At 38.1% G+C, this 15,405-nt stretch overlaps 2 protein-coding genes across 3 annotated transcripts; one reads left to right on the forward strand and one right to left on the reverse strand.

The window, feature by feature from the left end:
* Positions 1-832: 832 nt before the first annotated feature.
* LOC113700037 (protein PLASTID MOVEMENT IMPAIRED 2-like) lies at positions 833-3,504 on the reverse strand. The gene is made up of 3 exons (XM_027220456.2): positions 3,202-3,504; positions 2,977-3,110; positions 833-2,834 (listed from the first exon to the last, which is right to left on the reverse strand). The coding sequence occupies exons 2-3, from the start codon at positions 3,097-3,099 to the stop codon at positions 1,041-1,043; spliced, it is 1,917 nt and encodes a 638-aa protein (XP_027076257.1). The 5' UTR covers positions 3,100-3,110; positions 3,202-3,504; the 3' UTR covers positions 833-1,040.
* A 1,999-nt stretch (positions 3,505-5,503) lies between these two features.
* Positions 5,504-14,217, forward strand: LOC113698955 (uncharacterized). Of its 2 annotated transcripts, none has more exons than XM_027218935.2 (20): positions 5,504-6,121; positions 6,927-7,079; positions 7,552-7,718; positions 8,311-8,418; positions 9,010-9,180; positions 9,263-9,814; positions 9,898-9,972; positions 10,097-10,225; positions 10,301-10,375; positions 10,468-10,677; positions 10,866-11,018; positions 11,092-11,306; positions 11,435-11,552; positions 11,643-11,775; positions 11,857-12,067; positions 12,153-12,258; positions 12,341-12,481; positions 12,563-12,686; positions 12,827-12,943; positions 13,634-14,217. In XM_027218935.2, the coding sequence occupies exons 1-20, from the start codon at positions 5,923-5,925 to the stop codon at positions 14,008-14,010; spliced, it is 3,534 nt and encodes a 1,177-aa protein (XP_027074736.1). In that variant the 5' UTR covers positions 5,504-5,922; the 3' UTR covers positions 14,011-14,217. The 2 variants fall into 2 exon arrangements, with proteins under 2 accessions (XP_027074736.1, XP_027074737.1); XM_027218936.2 differs by having other exon boundaries at positions 11,872-12,067.
* Positions 14,218-15,405: the final 1,188 nt, after the last annotated feature.

The following is a 15,405-nucleotide window of genomic DNA, read 5'->3' on the forward strand; positions in this document are numbered from 1 at the left end:
TGCTTAATCCTTGGCAAGGTTCGAAGTCTCTGCAACTTGCGGGTTGATCAGGATACTGTTCCTCTTAATTCTCTACTGCTCTCTTTTTAGTGAAAGCAGCCAATATGTTTTAACAGAAAGATTTTTGTTGCAATTGGAATGGTGAATTTACACAATCGACTTGTACTCTCTCGGGTACGGTGGAAATGAACGCAAAAAATTGCCAACATACTGTTAGTCGTTGGAATTCTCAGATTCCAGGGGCTAGGTTCCTCTGACTTTTAAGAAGCAACTGACTTTTAAGAATCTCAAGCGCAATGGTAGCAGGTCAACCCGTCGAGCGAGGGACTGTCTTGTTCCCTCTTCAAACTAGTAGCATTTTGTGGAGCTTTACAAGGAAACGAGTTTACAGGCTCTTTAGCCGCTGTCTTTTACCAATTTCGAAGTTTGTATCATTTGGTAATATTATATAATGGTGCTTGTTTTTGATGGGATCTCAAGTTCATATTCGAAAATTTTGGTGGATATACGTACGCATTCTAAAAGATAATGCTGGCTGGGAATTCGAATTGCTCATGCCACAGTATGGTTTCCTCGATGATTTTCAGACACTTACTTCCCCTTAATACGTCAAGATTAAGAACGTGTTATTGGGCTAAATACTTCTCCCACGGTTAACCAAAGCAAGCAACCTCATAAAGTGCTGCTTCTTTTCTGAATTTCAATAGCTTTTGGTTCTCTGGTTCTTAATGAGATAATAATGCTATCAAGATTTAGATGCTATCTTCTATAAAATTGCTTAATAGATTCTTGGGACCATTCTCAAATATCTCACATAAACTCGCAAGCACAGTTGCTAAAAACTTTTCTTAGCATGATTTCCTGATACATGTACAGCAAGTTTACTGGTTTAGCAGGTTAATAAGTACTAAACCTGGCAGAAATGCGTCTGACTGGGGTGAGACTTAGCTCCTAGCAGTTATGCAACAGAAAATCTTATTTGATGTATCTACTTGCCAGAAGGGGATTTACTAGTAGTGTTTAGGCTGTATGATAACCTCTCAATGGGCTTCTATGCCTTTATTAGTGCTCTTGCCACTGAAGAACTTGGCTAGATTTGGCATAACCTTTTTTCTCCTCCTGACTGCAAAAGAAGCCGACCTTGGTGTACTCCGAGGAGCTGGAGATGCTGCTTTTCGCAGCTTAGCTCGTCTCATCGGCGTCGTTCTTCCGCTTCTGTTTGTTGATTTTGCTGGCAATCCAGCCTGAGGCCCTGGCGTTTCCAGAGCAATGATCTTTTCATATTTTTGCTTCCAACTTTTGAATTCACTCTCAACTTTTAGCTTTTCATGAAGTGATTCCTGTGTGTTGTCAGCCTCCTGGTCTTCCTCCACCTTCAGCTCTCTAATCTCTTTTTTAGTTTTCTCAAGTTTGATCAGGATTTCTCTTTCGCTGGCTTTTAGAGCTTCAATCCATGCCTGGGCAGCTGCAACCTTTTTATCTGCAATTTCTTCAGCTCCAGCCGCACGATTTCTTAGGTATTCGTATTCAAAACTAGAGATCATTATGACTGGGCTGCGCTGTGAAACTGAAACTCTTCTTCTCACTGTGTTGTCAATAAGCGTTTTTAGTTTCCCCAGAGCCGCAGCTTCTGATGACTTGGCAGATTTGAGCTCTTCGATTGCAGCTTGTAACCTTTCCTCTGCCAAGTCTATCTCTGATTCAGTCTTCTCAATCTCTGCCTTGATGTTTACGGTTTCTTCATCTATAAGTGACCTTTCTTTTTTGGCTGCCTCTGCTTCTGTCTTCATTTGCTCAAGAGCACGAGATAAATTTGACACAATTTCTTTAGCCTTTTCTTCAGCTGCTGACGCAGCTTCCAATTTGGCTTTTCCTCGCAGGAGCTTTGCATTCAGGTTTTGTACTGTTAAGTCCGTCTTCTCTTCCCTTTTCTTCGATCGCGCTGCTTCTTCTTTGACATTTTTTAGTTCGGTCCTTACTATATCCATGGAAGCCATAAATTTAAAACCTTCTTCCCTGACAGACGCTAATTCTTTCTTAGTTTCCTCCAGTTCTTTTGTGATAGATTTCAGCAGTTCTGGAGTACTTGATACATGCCCATCCTGAGAACTACACTCCGAATTTCTCATGGTCTCTTTACCTCGGTTTACTGTGCCCATTTTTTTGACTTGCTTTAGTTCACTCTCTAGCGTTTTGACATCTGAAGTAGTTATGGCCAGTTTCCTCTCAATCTCTTTTGCAGCATCAATTCCTTGAGTCATCCCTTTGATTTTCTTCCTTGTTTCCTCCATTGCAGCGGAGTGTCTTTCAGCTTCTTTTTTTCCCTCGGTTTCAATAGCTTCATGTTCCTTGAGGGCCTCCATCCGAGCCAACTCCACAAGCACTTGTTCTTCATTTGTTTCCTCAATCTCCCTCTTCAGCGCATCCACTGTGCCTGAATAAGATCCCAATTTCGAATTAGAAGCTTCTGTTTCTTTCTCTGCCCTTCTTTTTTCTTCCAAGAGAGAAGCCATCTCCTCCTTGAGCATTTTCAATTCTTGCTTTACATCTTTCAATTCTGCCATTAGTTGCGGGTACCGATGATTTTCCACGTTCCTCCCCAAACCTGCTTCAACCTTTTTAGTCTTCGTTAACTTCTCCAGGTATTGAATCCGTTCTTTTGCTCTGGAATTTGATATTTCAATCCTTGAAGTTAGATCCTTTACAGTGTGGTTTGCGACTAAAAGTTCGGATTCTGCTTGTGGTTCTGCCGGCTTTCCATTGCTTCTGCTCCCATCATACTTGACAGTCTCGCCCATTGCAAACTTGGGCTCCCTTGTTAGTGGAGACGGTTTCTGAATACATTTCAAAATGTTTCAGAACAGCTAAAAACCAGAAACAAATTAATCTAGCTGCAATTCTTAGAATTGCAATTTAAACCTGAAATATGATGTTCAAGTATTACTGCTGGCAAGCATCTCATATATATGGTAGTACCTCTGAGTAGATTTGTGGCGGTTTCTTCAAAGAGTGATGGTTTTCAAGCATTCTTTCCCCATACACGGTTGCAGCTGCTTTAACTGGTCTACTACTCCTGTGGTAAACATCACCCGCATTCATCTTTCCGTATCCTGCATAAGGAAAGCAAAGACTGCATAAAACAAGGGATATAATTAACTAATGAAAAGATTCAGAAGGGAGACGCCAGAGTAGGAATATAACCAGAATCCTTGGAGGATCAGAATCCAGGCATCCACGCTAGAAAGGGTTGCTTGATGTGTCCGTTGTCGGCAGCTGGTGCAAGTGATAGGAGCACCAAGAAAAATGGCTATGAAATAATGAAAATTCTGAGGGAGAGGATAAGTGCAGCGAGGCGCGGCTGAGAGAGTTAGTTGTTGGCTTGCACGTAGCCTTGGTGGTAAAAGTTGTAACAAAGCTGGTTCAGTGAATGAGATAAATCAGCAGAGAGGAGAGAAAACCTATGATTGGCTACCATTGGAAGCATCGCCAGCCATCTAAATTGTCCAATCTCTGGACCCCAACGATGCCAATTTTCTGGTCAATTAAAATTTCAACTTCACATCTCATCATTCAAGTTAACCCTCGTTTCTTGTTCAATTCTGAGGTCTTAAAATGCCCACTTTTGGTTCTTTTGTTGCTGATATATGTTGTCTTAAGCTTGCCTGTCAAGTTGCAATGACTTTTAAGTAGTTGGATTTAGCGTACGTATGTTTTCGTATTGCTAAAGGCTTCTATGTATGTCCTTTTCCTATGGGCAAACTTTTTGTTGCAAAACAGTAGAAATTCCATGTGTAGTTGGATGGTAGTAATTTACACGGGATTAGCTAAAATTTGAGACTTCATTGTTTTGAAGCCTCCACTTCAATTTGCAAACGAAGACAAGAATCTGCAATTGTCAGAGGCTCAAACTTGGAGGGCGACAAAAAGTCGTGTTCTTTTCTTTTCTTTTTATTCCCCCTCTTTTTTGGGCGCACACAAAAATTTGAGGAGTTAGGCAAAAGAAGGCGATAGTCAAATCCAACGTTTATCCTTGCAATTGATTCAGGTGATTAAAGTAATCAAATATTAAATTAAGCGAAAAATCAGGTTATTCCAACTTCAGGAATAGCAGCAAACTCTGTCAAGAAACTTACGTTAATGTAGAAAATGATATTAACAAACCTTCATCATATTAATCTTTATTGCATTGGTCTTAAAGTCTAAAAATCTACTTCGTTTGTATCTCAATGATAAGTTGAATTGTCAAACAGACCCTAAGTGAATTGAATAGACTGAAGGGTTATTGGTGAATATATAGAGGGACAATTTTGTCTCTTAGAATATTTGATAGTTTTTGTGTCATTTCATTAATTAAAAAGGAAGGAAGAGTACCTGAAATTTTTTTTGAGTGCAAATATCATTTCAGTCAATTTATTGCAATGACTACACATGGTGAGGTGTCACTTAAACTACAAAAAAATTTTTTTTTTTTAGTTAGAGACAAAAAAATATACTAATCCAACATGTTTCTCACTAGTTATTTTATTGCAATGACCGTGTCTGCCTTAATATATTGTGAGGTGTTTTCAAGCTTCAACGTGTTATCAATTATCACCGTGTTTGCCTTAAGGTGTCAAATTTCGAAAGATTATTTATTTATTTATTCATATTCACCTAATTAATTTTTTTTATTGAGTTTTATGATTTTAAAAATTATTTTCAATTTCAAAGTTGTCAAGGGTCTAGGGTTGCAAATGAATCTAGAGTTGGCCAAATCGAGGTCAAAAATATTAAACTCGTTAGCTCGCGAACTGGCTGGCGAGCTCAAGTTATATATACATACATATATATTATTTATTTTTTTATTTTAATGATAAAATTACATATATATTTCTAATATTTTATTATTTTTTAAAAAATATTATTTTATTTTTTAAAAAACAAGCTCAATCTCAAGCTCGAACTTGACTCGAATTTGAGCCGGGCTTGAGATCAAGCTTTAAATTTGCAGTTTGTTGAGTTCGAATTCAATAAAATTAAGTCAAGATTTGATTTGATTAGGCCAAAATTCAATTTGACTAGATTCCTTTGTAGTCCTGCAAACGCCTTAGTGCTTTCTTGGAAGATTGGGCCCCAAGATACAGACAGGCCTTTTTTGAATCACGTAGTCCGCATGCAAATCGGGTCTTTTGGGCTCGTACATTTTGTGTCTTTTGGGCCTCGTACATTTTGTGGACAACACTGGTACCTTCTGGCATGGTGTGTCAAAAAGGGTATCGTGGGCATTGTAAGCACTCCATAAAAGATTAAAAGGGCGCCTCTGAAAAATCATTTATTTTTCTATTAATGGACCAATTTTATAATTAGTGGACCTGAAATAAAACACTTATTTGTTTCACAAATTTTCATTTATTCCCTTTTTGATGAACTACACAGTAGTATTTTGCAGGTGTAAAATCAAATCAACTACAATAGAATAATAATACTGCTTATTTTTACTAGCCAAACAAACAAAAAAAGAAATTTCTCTTCCCTGATATAACTGTATTTCTTTATGCGGTGGGCGGTGGCCAAATCTCGTGCTGTCGTGCAGAAGCAGTATATCAGGTGGCGCTGCCTCGCAAACACGCTCGATCATCATATTATGATGAATGGACAGTTTTTACGCCCACACTGATTCTGATGCTGCTGCATAGCACTGTAGTACGAACCTTTCTCCACCAGGGAGAAAGTCATAAATGAAGACTAGTCTTCGTATATATAGTATATGCAACACAAGAATGGTTAGAATTCACCCATATCTCACTTCTCAGCTGGAAAAAACTCATTCCAGATTCAGATCTAAGAAGAGATTCTCTCCCAGAAAATGTCATTGACATTGATGATTATCAGAAATTGGAATTTAGATTTGCAATTGAAATAGAGGCTCATAGGAGATAGGAAATGGATGTGGAGAAATCGTCGCTGTGTAATTGCGTGGTGAATTTCCTACTGGAGGAGAATTACTTGTTAACGGCGTTCGAGCTTCTCCACGAGCTACTTGATGACGGCCGCGATGATCACGCTATTCGTCTTAAGGAATTCTTCTCCGATCCTTCTCGTTTCCCTCCCGATCAGATTTCTCGCCTCAATTCCCTCAGAGGTTCCATTAGTTTTGTTTTTCCTTATTTGTCCATTCAGATACACGAATTTTTGTAGAATGTCTGCATAACTTGTCCCAACTGTTTAAAAATAAGGTTTATCCAGTTTCGCTTTCTTCTTTTCGTTGATCTGAATTGAGTTGCATGAATTCTAGACTCGAAGGAATTGTTGAAGATCGAGCGGTAGTTTCTAGCTTCTTGAAAGGATGCTCAAATATAATGCATTAAAATGTTAACATTTAAATGTGTGTAATCTGGGACGAGATATCGGCGTGGCAGCATTTCCGTTGTTGCATTTACTTGCATTTTAAAAAGTTCTAAGATACTTCTTTTCTTAGTGATTCAGTGGATGTGGCTCTCGAGATCTGGACTTGATTAGTGCTATGTAGGTTGTATGTTAATCTTTAATAATTTAAAGTTTTTGCAACAGAACATATCAGAATCTTCTTCCATAAAGATTTTATGATTTCTAGATGCTGATGGAGGCTGCTTAAAATAATGTACTGGTGATAGATTAAAGAAACAGAGCTGGTAACGTAGTCTGAAGTGAGTACTGTAGTATGCGATGATGTTTTAGCTTATTTGACTAGCATACGTTGGTGGAACAAAATTTTCTACACAAGGATAAGCGGCTTATTGGTTTTAATGGTTTAAAAGATTTTGTTTTAAATATTTCCTTTTCTAAGATGTTACTGAGGCTTAGGTTTTTTATGTTTTTTAAATTTTATGCCCAAGTGAATGCATGCATGAAAGTGTTGCACTATGGTATAACTGATGCCCCAACCATCTCTTTTCATGTGTGAACAGTTGCGGACCCACAAAGTCTGCTTGACGAAAAAGAAGCCTTAGAAGAAAAATTAGCATTGAGTCAGTATGAGCTCCGTTTGGCTCAAGAAGATGTTCTTAAACTCAAGACTGAGTTAGAAAATAGATCTAAGGGTACTCTGGGTGAGAGAAGTGGTAAGTCTTTGAATCTTATTACAATTGCTTGCTTTTGTTTAATATAGCTTTGCGTTTGGGATATGCAGCTATATCCTTGAAAATGTTTTGTTCTATTTGATTAAATGACTAGATTTACTTACTTGGAATTTGTGTGGATAACCGGATCCATAAGCTGGTGTCTGAAATGTGTATACTTATCTTAGAGATGTAGGTTGACGCTTGCTCTCCAGTTTTGTAATCTTTCTTCCCCATGTTTTCTGAACCTACACAATTCCTCCCCCCTCTCCCGGGCCCCCCGCCCCAACAACACTATATATATATATATATAATTTAAAAAACAAAAAGTAAAAGCAAAGAAATTTTTCCTTTATTTTCCAGTGAGACTAGTCTCCAGTTTCACTCTGCCAATTACCATAACTATGCTTAGTCTGAGTAAATTATGGAAACAGAATATTCTCTCTCAATTGTTCTGCCTAATTGAATTTTGCAGAGACAAATTTAGATGCTTCTGCAGATGTTCAACGCCAGAGGAACGATGCTTCTTTCTTGGACTTGGGATCTTTGAAGGACAATGAGCGACAAGATCTCAACTGTGCTGTAAAGGAATATCTACTATTTGCTGGATATCGTTTGACTGCAATGACATTTTATGAGGAGGTATTTTAAGCAGAGGTGGCTTATTATTTTATGTCGTGACAAAGTCAATTCTCATAGAGCTGGAGTATTGTACTTCCATTATCTGTAGATGACATCTTCTCCAGCTTTTGTTTTATGGCATTATCAGTATCTAGAAACAAATAAGTGTTTAAGAGGTATTGCTTAGCAGTGGTTGACTACTCTAGCCATCCATATTACCCTTTGATGCAAGTGACTGAAGGTTAAATATTTAAACATTTTAAGGATAAAATTTGCAACAGTTAGGGGATGTGTCATATAAGGTTTTTAAGTTGGATACTTATTGATTTGAATCCCATACTAGAGACATTTCTGGGGTGATCACCTGCATTACTGCAGCTTACTTTTAATCAAAATTCTAAAGTAAACTATCCGATTTTGATGCATTGACTTTGTGGTTTGCCAAGTGTGGTTTCCACATATTTTTATGGCTATTTTGTTTGCATAGGATAAGATTGTGATTTTCTTTAGTATCTTGCCTTGTCTTTTATCCCAATTTCGTTACTGCTGTAATACATGCATCTACTTTTACATGTAGTATGAAAGTTTCTTACTTCCATTACATGTTTGACAGGTTACTGACCAGAATCTAGATGTTTGGCAAAATTCCTCTGCATGTGTTCCAGATGCCCTGCGCCATTACTATTACCAGTACCTTTCTTCAAGTACAGAAGCTGCTCAGGTACTTCCCTGCTCATTATACATTATGAAAAGTTCTTTTTACATTTATTCTCAAAATAACATCAGATAAGATATTAAATCATCTACCTGTTTACCCTCAGCAGAAGGGTATTTGTACTACCTTGTTTCTTTGTGATTAATCATCTTAGTACAGGTCCAAATTTCTATTGTGTTCCTTATTGCTACTTCAGGAGAATAAAGTGAGCCTGATAGCTTGTTGAAAACAACTTGTGATTAGTTATCTTGCAGGCTTACATTTTTTATAGCTTTGTTATTTCCGCTAAGATCGTGGTTTCTTCCATACAATGATCTGGACTTTGCACATTTGTACTTATTTGCGGTCAATATCTGTTATGCTTTTTCTTCATTGTGAATTTGGACTGCCAAATTTTTGCATATTCCCATATGTTTTGCTTTTTATGATTCGCTGCATTGTTTGTGGGGACAGAGTTTTCTTTGTGACAGATATAACATTTCGTATATTCTTATATTATCTGCTTGCGATGACCAAGCACTTGATAATATCTTTTCATAAAATGTTGTTGTATTCGCCAAACTGTTCATTGGTGAGAAGAGCTGTTGTGCTTTGCAGGAGAAAATTACTATGCTTCGTGAAAATGAGTCTCTGCAGAAAGAAAATGATAAGCTGAAGAAGGAAAAACAGTCCTTACTGAAAAGCAAGGATATTGCAGACACCCAAGTGGTGGCATTGATGAAATCCCTTGAAGCTTTCCAGAAGGATATAAAGGACAAGGAAGTTCTGGTGATTATCTTAGACTCTTCGGAAATATTGCAGCATGTTAAATGCACTCTATTCATGTTTTCTGGACAACATTTTGTCACAGGTTCAAGAAATGAAGCAGTCTATGGAAAGCCAAAGGAAAGAACTTAATGACTGCAGAGCTGAAATTACTACACTGAAGATGCACATTGCACGTTCTGGGCAGAATTTGGTATCAAGTGACTCCAAGCATGTGGAGTTACGGTCCTCTGAAAGCTATATGGAAGAAATAAAATTGCTGGAAAATGAGATAGCGAGGTTGAAAGGAACAAATGCCATGAATATTGAACCAACAGAGGCCTTTGAGCAAAGTAAAGGAGGAGATGCTGAAAGTGAAGTTCGAGATTCGGTCAAAGCTAATAGATTAGAATCTCCAGGTCATATCTCCAGAGAGGATTTACGAAGTGAAGATTCTAACTCACAATCTGTGCCAACTGTGGATGGCACCACAAACATATTAGACAAAGTGTCAGAAGGGAAACATTTGTCATTGTCAGATGACAATGGTGTCTTTGTGAACAATGAAAAGTTTCTCAAAGGGGTTCATGAAACTCCTATAGAAACTAATGAGCTAATTCTAAGAACTGAAAACATTCCTGTTGATGCTGAAACTACTGTAAGTTCCTTCAGTTTCCTTTTGAATCATGCTTTCTTTGACCTGGAGATATACTTTTCTGAATTGATTTTCTTCCTTACCAGGGATTGGCAACCATACAGGTCCTTTCAGATGCATTGCCTAAAATTGTACCCTATGTATTGATTAACCATCGAGAGGTATGCTTCAGAAGTTGTTGCCATCTGTGTTTTGATCTATTTTTTTATTATACTTTCAGAACAGCTTCTGATATCCCATAGCAATATGTTTTTTCATGGATCACATGATATTGCGTATCTGCAGGAGCTCCTTCCCCTGATGATGTGTGCAATTGAGCGCCATCCAGACAGCATGACTCGAGATTCCTTGACCCACACGTTATTCAATTTAATCAAGCGTCCAGATGAACAGCAGAGACGTATTATTATGGATGTTAGTTTCATAACTATTCTTATCTGTACTATATATATATATTAGACAAGTTGCTGATGCTGTGATCATGTTCAGGCTTGTGTTACACTTGCCAAGAATGTGGGAGAGATGAGAACAGAAACGGAGTTGCTTCCTCAATGTTGGGAGCAGGTATGCCTTGCCACTTCCAGAATGATGGTTCTTAAATTTATTAATGTGTTTTTGGCTGTTTCCAGTCTGATTTGTGAATGATTGATGTGTAGATCAATCACATGTATGAGGAGCGACGTCTGCTGGTTGCTCAATCATGTGGAGAGCTTGCAGAATTTGTCCGTCCAGAGATCCGAGATTCTCTCATCTTATCTATTGTGCAACAGCTGATTGAGGATCCTGCAATAGTTGTTCGTGAGGCTGCTTCTCATAATCTCGCTTTGCTGCTGCCACTCTTCCCCAATATGGATAAATATTTCAAGGTCAGCCTCACTAAATATGCTTCGAGGCTATCATGGAGAAGAAATCTGACTTCACAGAATTGCCTACAATGTAAGCTCCGTGATCTAGGGAATGGAGCATTTCCCCTGGTCATAGTATGATGACTTACAAGAAACAGTAAGACCAATAAAAAGGAGTTTCTCCAATAAATATTTTTATTTGTTGATAGGTTGAGGAGATGATGTTTCAGTTGGTGTGTGATCCGTCTGGGGTGGTTGTAGAAACCACTATCAAAGAACTGGTTCCTGCTCTAGTAAAATGGGGTAACAAATTGGATCATGTTTTACAGACTTTGCTTTCCCACATCTTGGGTTCTGTTCAGGTACTAGTCCAGCTTCTCGAACTTGAATGGAACTGCTTTAGTTGTAGCTCTAATATGCTTCTCTATTTTTCAGCATTGTCCACCTCTATCGGGGGTTGAAGGTTCTGTCGAGTCGCATCTTCGTGTTTTAGGTGAAAGAGAACGCTGGAATATTGATGTCTTGTTGCGCTTGTTGACAGAACTGCTCCCATTTTTGCACCAGAAAGCTGTTCAGACTTGCCCATTTGCGTCAGTTTCAAATGGTGTAGGAACTTTCTTCTCTGTTTCCTTGCTTGAACTATATTCTAGGTGAGCTCATGTTTACATTGTCTCCCTTCCAGATCCAATAGGAAATGGTTCTTCATGTTTTCCATCCACCTTGGGAGTCTAGGAAATCTAGATTTGGTATAAGCTTCTAATTTGAAATTTCTGTTTAGGGGAAATGTGGAGTGGCCTTCATTTGATTGGCTACATATTGACTGCTTTCCTGATTTAATTCAACTGGCCTCTCTATTACCTCAAAAGGAAGACAATTTGAGAAATCGAATCACAAAGGTATTTGAACAGTCCAATCGGGTGCATTTGATTTAATGATTCTTCTGATTTCACTTTGAACTGTTATTGATATGGTGTTTCCTGATGCAGTTTTTGTTAAGGGTTTCTGAATGTTATGGGGAAGCTTATTTGACGCATATTGTGCTGCCTGTATTCTTGCTAGCAGTGGGTGATGATGGTGATTTGACATATTTCCCCCAGAACACTCATGAGAAAATAATAGGTGATTGAATGCTTAAAACCTTCATGACTGCATGTTCCTCTTGATTTGAGTTTTGAAGGATAGAGTCATAGTGATGAGTAGTTCCTTTTGTAACAGGTTTGAGACCAAAAACTACAGTATCTGGTAGACTTGCTACCATGGGTGTTCTGCCGCTTCTCTTGGCAGGTGTTTTAGGATCCTGGAGCAAGCATGATTACCTCACTGAGTACTTGAGGAAGAAGTTGTTTCAGAGCTCTGAGGAGGAAATTCGGCCAGCAAAGCCTGAGCTTGTTAATTCTGTTCGCTTCCTTTGGTTGGTTTTGTGATGAAATTTTCACATGTTGTGCTTCCATTGTAATTTACATGTATTCTGTTAGTTACTATATATGTCAATGCAGCATGTACAAGGACAATCATAACATGATTTTTGACATCCTTTGGGAAATGGTGGTCAATTCCAATATAGACACGAAAATTTGTGCAGCCAATCTTCTGAAATCAATTGTAGGACCTTTAATTCTTGAAAATTTTCAGTTCCATTTTGGTTTAGAATGTATTTATTGAATCTCACCATTCTTTCTCCTAGGTGCCATATCTGGATGCAAAAATTGCTTCAACACATGTTCTGCCTGCTCTTGTTACGCTGGGTTCTGACCAAAATTTGAATGTTAAATATGCAAGTATTGATGCATTTGGAGCTGTAGCACAGCATTATAAAAATGACATGGTATATACCTATATTTTGTTCCAGTTTTACATCCGATTAGATATTGATATCTTTATGTTGGCTGATGAGATATTCTCTCAGATTATTGACAAAATTCGGGTTCAAATGGATGCTTTTCTTGAGGATGGATCGCATGAAGCTACAATAGCTGTTGTCCGTGCATTGGTTGTTGCTGTTCCACATACGACAGACCGACTCAGAGATTATATCCTCTATCATTCTGCTTTGAGCAGTTTATTTTTGTGCTTTAAGTGTCTCTCTTCGTTTGCTGTAATCTTAAGTATTCTCTCCTAACCTCTAGTTGTGTGAATGTGGTGAAATCCTTTGTTCTTTAACTCATTGTACATCTCTTGTCCAAGATTTTCCAATTCACAGCCGTGCCACTCCCTTCAAATGATTTGATTCGTCGGCGTGAGAGAGCCAATGCATTTTGTGAAGCCATACGCGCTCTTGATGCAACAGGTTTGCTTCTGTTAATGTTATGAATTAATTTTTTATTTTATGTCATTCTCTTCTCCCACATACATGGGAAAGAGCAAAGTGAAAAAAATTGTTCAAAAATAAGCATGCGATTTTATAGGGCCATTTCCTTGAGAAGTATATGTTGTTACTGTTTGTGTTCAATACCATTCAAGACTACAAGATGTAAAAGTTTGAACTGTTATGCTGCAGCCAACTCTGACTGCTAAGCTTGAAGCATTCATAGTTGAGAGGCTGTAGCTGAAGTGGCTGTTGCCTATTAGATTGTTACCTTTTCTAAAGTGGATGAAATCATACAACCCCTTATCTTCTAAAACTTTCTGTTCTTTTCAAGAATTTGCTGCTAGAATCTCTGGAGATGTTTAATATAGTTTTACTTCCGCAAGTTTTTATGGAGTACAACTGTCAGCACAAGATGTCTCATTCTTATTTTGGAGAGAATTTAGTAAAAGCTATGGGTTATTCTTTGAGGTTGGTAGATGCTCCTGATTGGATGAGGTTACAGCAGTAATAACAATTTTGGTATAAAACATTTATATCATGAATGTGGCTTCAAGAAGGTGATGATTGTCATGTAACCAACTTTCTACTGTTGATTGTAGTATAAAAAGTTGTGCGCGCCAAATTCTTATAGGGCTTTTTTGCACTTATCATGCTCAACTTTTCTTTCAGATCTTCCTGCTTCAAGTGTTAGGGACTTTCTTTTGCCTGGAATCCAGAATCTGTTGAAGGACACTGATGCCTTGGATCCAGCGCACAAGGAAGCACTTGAAATCATAATGAAGGAGAGGTCTGGCGGAACTTTGGACACTATTAGCAAGGTAATGGGTGCCCATCTAGGTCTACCATCTTCTGTAAGCAGTTTCTTTGGTGAAAGCGGGTTACTGGGGAAAAGGGAAACTGTAGATCAAGCTTTGCCATCACCAGAGCCGGTTCCATCACCACCAGCAGTTGAAGATACAAGACTACGGCGGATCATGAGGAGCAGTTTCACGGATATGCTCAGGGGCAAAGCAAAGGGCAGTGATGACACTCCTCACAGCCAGTGACGAGGCTATACTTTTGTAGATTTTAAACCATAGGGCCTTAGGCACGTTGGGTGGGTGGTAATGAAGGAAGAATACAAATAGTGTGCGAACTAGTTAAGGATTTCTTTACATTCTTTGGTTCCTGTGACCCATATAAAGTTTGAAATTTTGCAGTTTCTTGTGGAACTATACATGGAAAAAAAAAAAAAAAAAAACAACATTGAATCAGCACAATCCACTGCAGGTTTTACATTTCGTGTTTTCTGAGTGGAGGAACGTGCCTTCAGTCCTTTGCCAACCAGTTCAGGAGGCCATTCGTGTTGCTTGAGTTAGAAAATAGACTTCTTGTAACCATTATTATGACTGGAAGGTCAGAGTTTATTCGCTTTGATATTCCATGTAAAAGGCAACGGTTCTGGCATTTGAAACAGCACGAAACAAGAGCAACTGCTCTGAGATATACGGCTTAGTTAGTCTGCAACCATACCGTTGCTTGCCATTTTCACCACCCTTAATTTGGCGTGCTAGTCTCTGATATTCTGTGTGTGTTCCCCTTCGGCTGCAGGAATCAGGAGGCTCATCCATGAAAACTTAATAGAACAAATGCGAGCTCAACTAAAATCTAATGTTTGAACTGGCCGTGCCTGGTTACTGATTTTTTATTATTTCTCATTAACATAATTATTGAAGTCAGCTAAAGAATAACAACATGAACACCCTTCGGCCCTTAACTTTTCAATTCCAAACCCAAACGAATTGCTAGAGCCAAGTCTTCAGTGCGCTATTGCGCTTTTGTTGATTTACGTTGTCAGTTAGCTGAGTCTGTCAACATACTTTCGAGATTAAATCGACTTTAGTGTCTTATAATGCTGGGTCTGCTGGCTATGCAGTCGGATGATTCTCTGGGACAGCTTCATCTTGATTTCACAATTTTAATCCGAGGACCAAGGAGTGAACTTCCATTGTTCCTTGCCCCAAAATCATATTTCATGATAGATCGCCAACGCGTGCAGTAAAGAATATGACTGCTATAGCATGTAAAATTTTGGGTGGCCAACATAAAGGCACCAGGTGAAAGCCAAAAGTAAATACTCCGTCCGTCCCATTTTAATGATCTTATTTTTTTTGTCTGTCTCAAATTGTAGTCTATTTTTCAACTAAAAAATGTAGTTATCTTTTAATTTTTTTAAAATATCCTTATTTAATGTAGGTTGTTATTAGTATAAACTATCTTATTTAATGTAAATTGTTATTGAATATAACCTATCGCATATAATACATTTAAAATTTTCAAAATATATTGATATATGAAAAGCCAATTTTGTTATTCTTTCAAACTTATTTATGTCAGTAGGGAAACAAACGATGTCATGATTGTCTACATTATTGAAAATGTGAAATAATGTAAAATGAGAA

The sequence above is a fragment of the Coffea arabica genome, chromosome 7c (assembly GCF_036785885.1).
Source record: "Coffea arabica cultivar ET-39 chromosome 7c, Coffea Arabica ET-39 HiFi, whole genome shotgun sequence".
In the NCBI taxonomy this organism is placed as follows: Eukaryota; Viridiplantae; Streptophyta; class Magnoliopsida; order Gentianales; family Rubiaceae; genus Coffea; species Coffea arabica.

Excerpts from the sequence above, each read along its gene's own strand:
- LOC113700037 (XM_027220456.2), bottom strand. The coding sequence starts at position 3,099 with ATGAATGCGGGTGATGTTTACCACAGGAGTAGTAGACCAGTTAAAGCA. Across the intron at positions 2,835-2,976 it reads CGCCACAAATCTACTCAGAG|AAACCGTCTCCACTAACAAG; the intron begins GTACTACCATAT and ends AAATGTATTCAG.
- LOC113698955 (XM_027218935.2), top strand. The coding sequence starts at position 5,923 with ATGGATGTGGAGAAATCGTCGCTGTGTAATTGCGTGGTGAATTTCCTA. Across the intron at positions 9,181-9,262 it reads TAAAGGACAAGGAAGTTCTG|GTTCAAGAAATGAAGCAGTC; the intron begins GTGATTATCTTA and ends ATTTTGTCACAG. Across the intron at positions 9,815-9,897 it reads CTGTTGATGCTGAAACTACT|GGATTGGCAACCATACAGGT; the intron begins GTAAGTTCCTTC and ends CTTCCTTACCAG.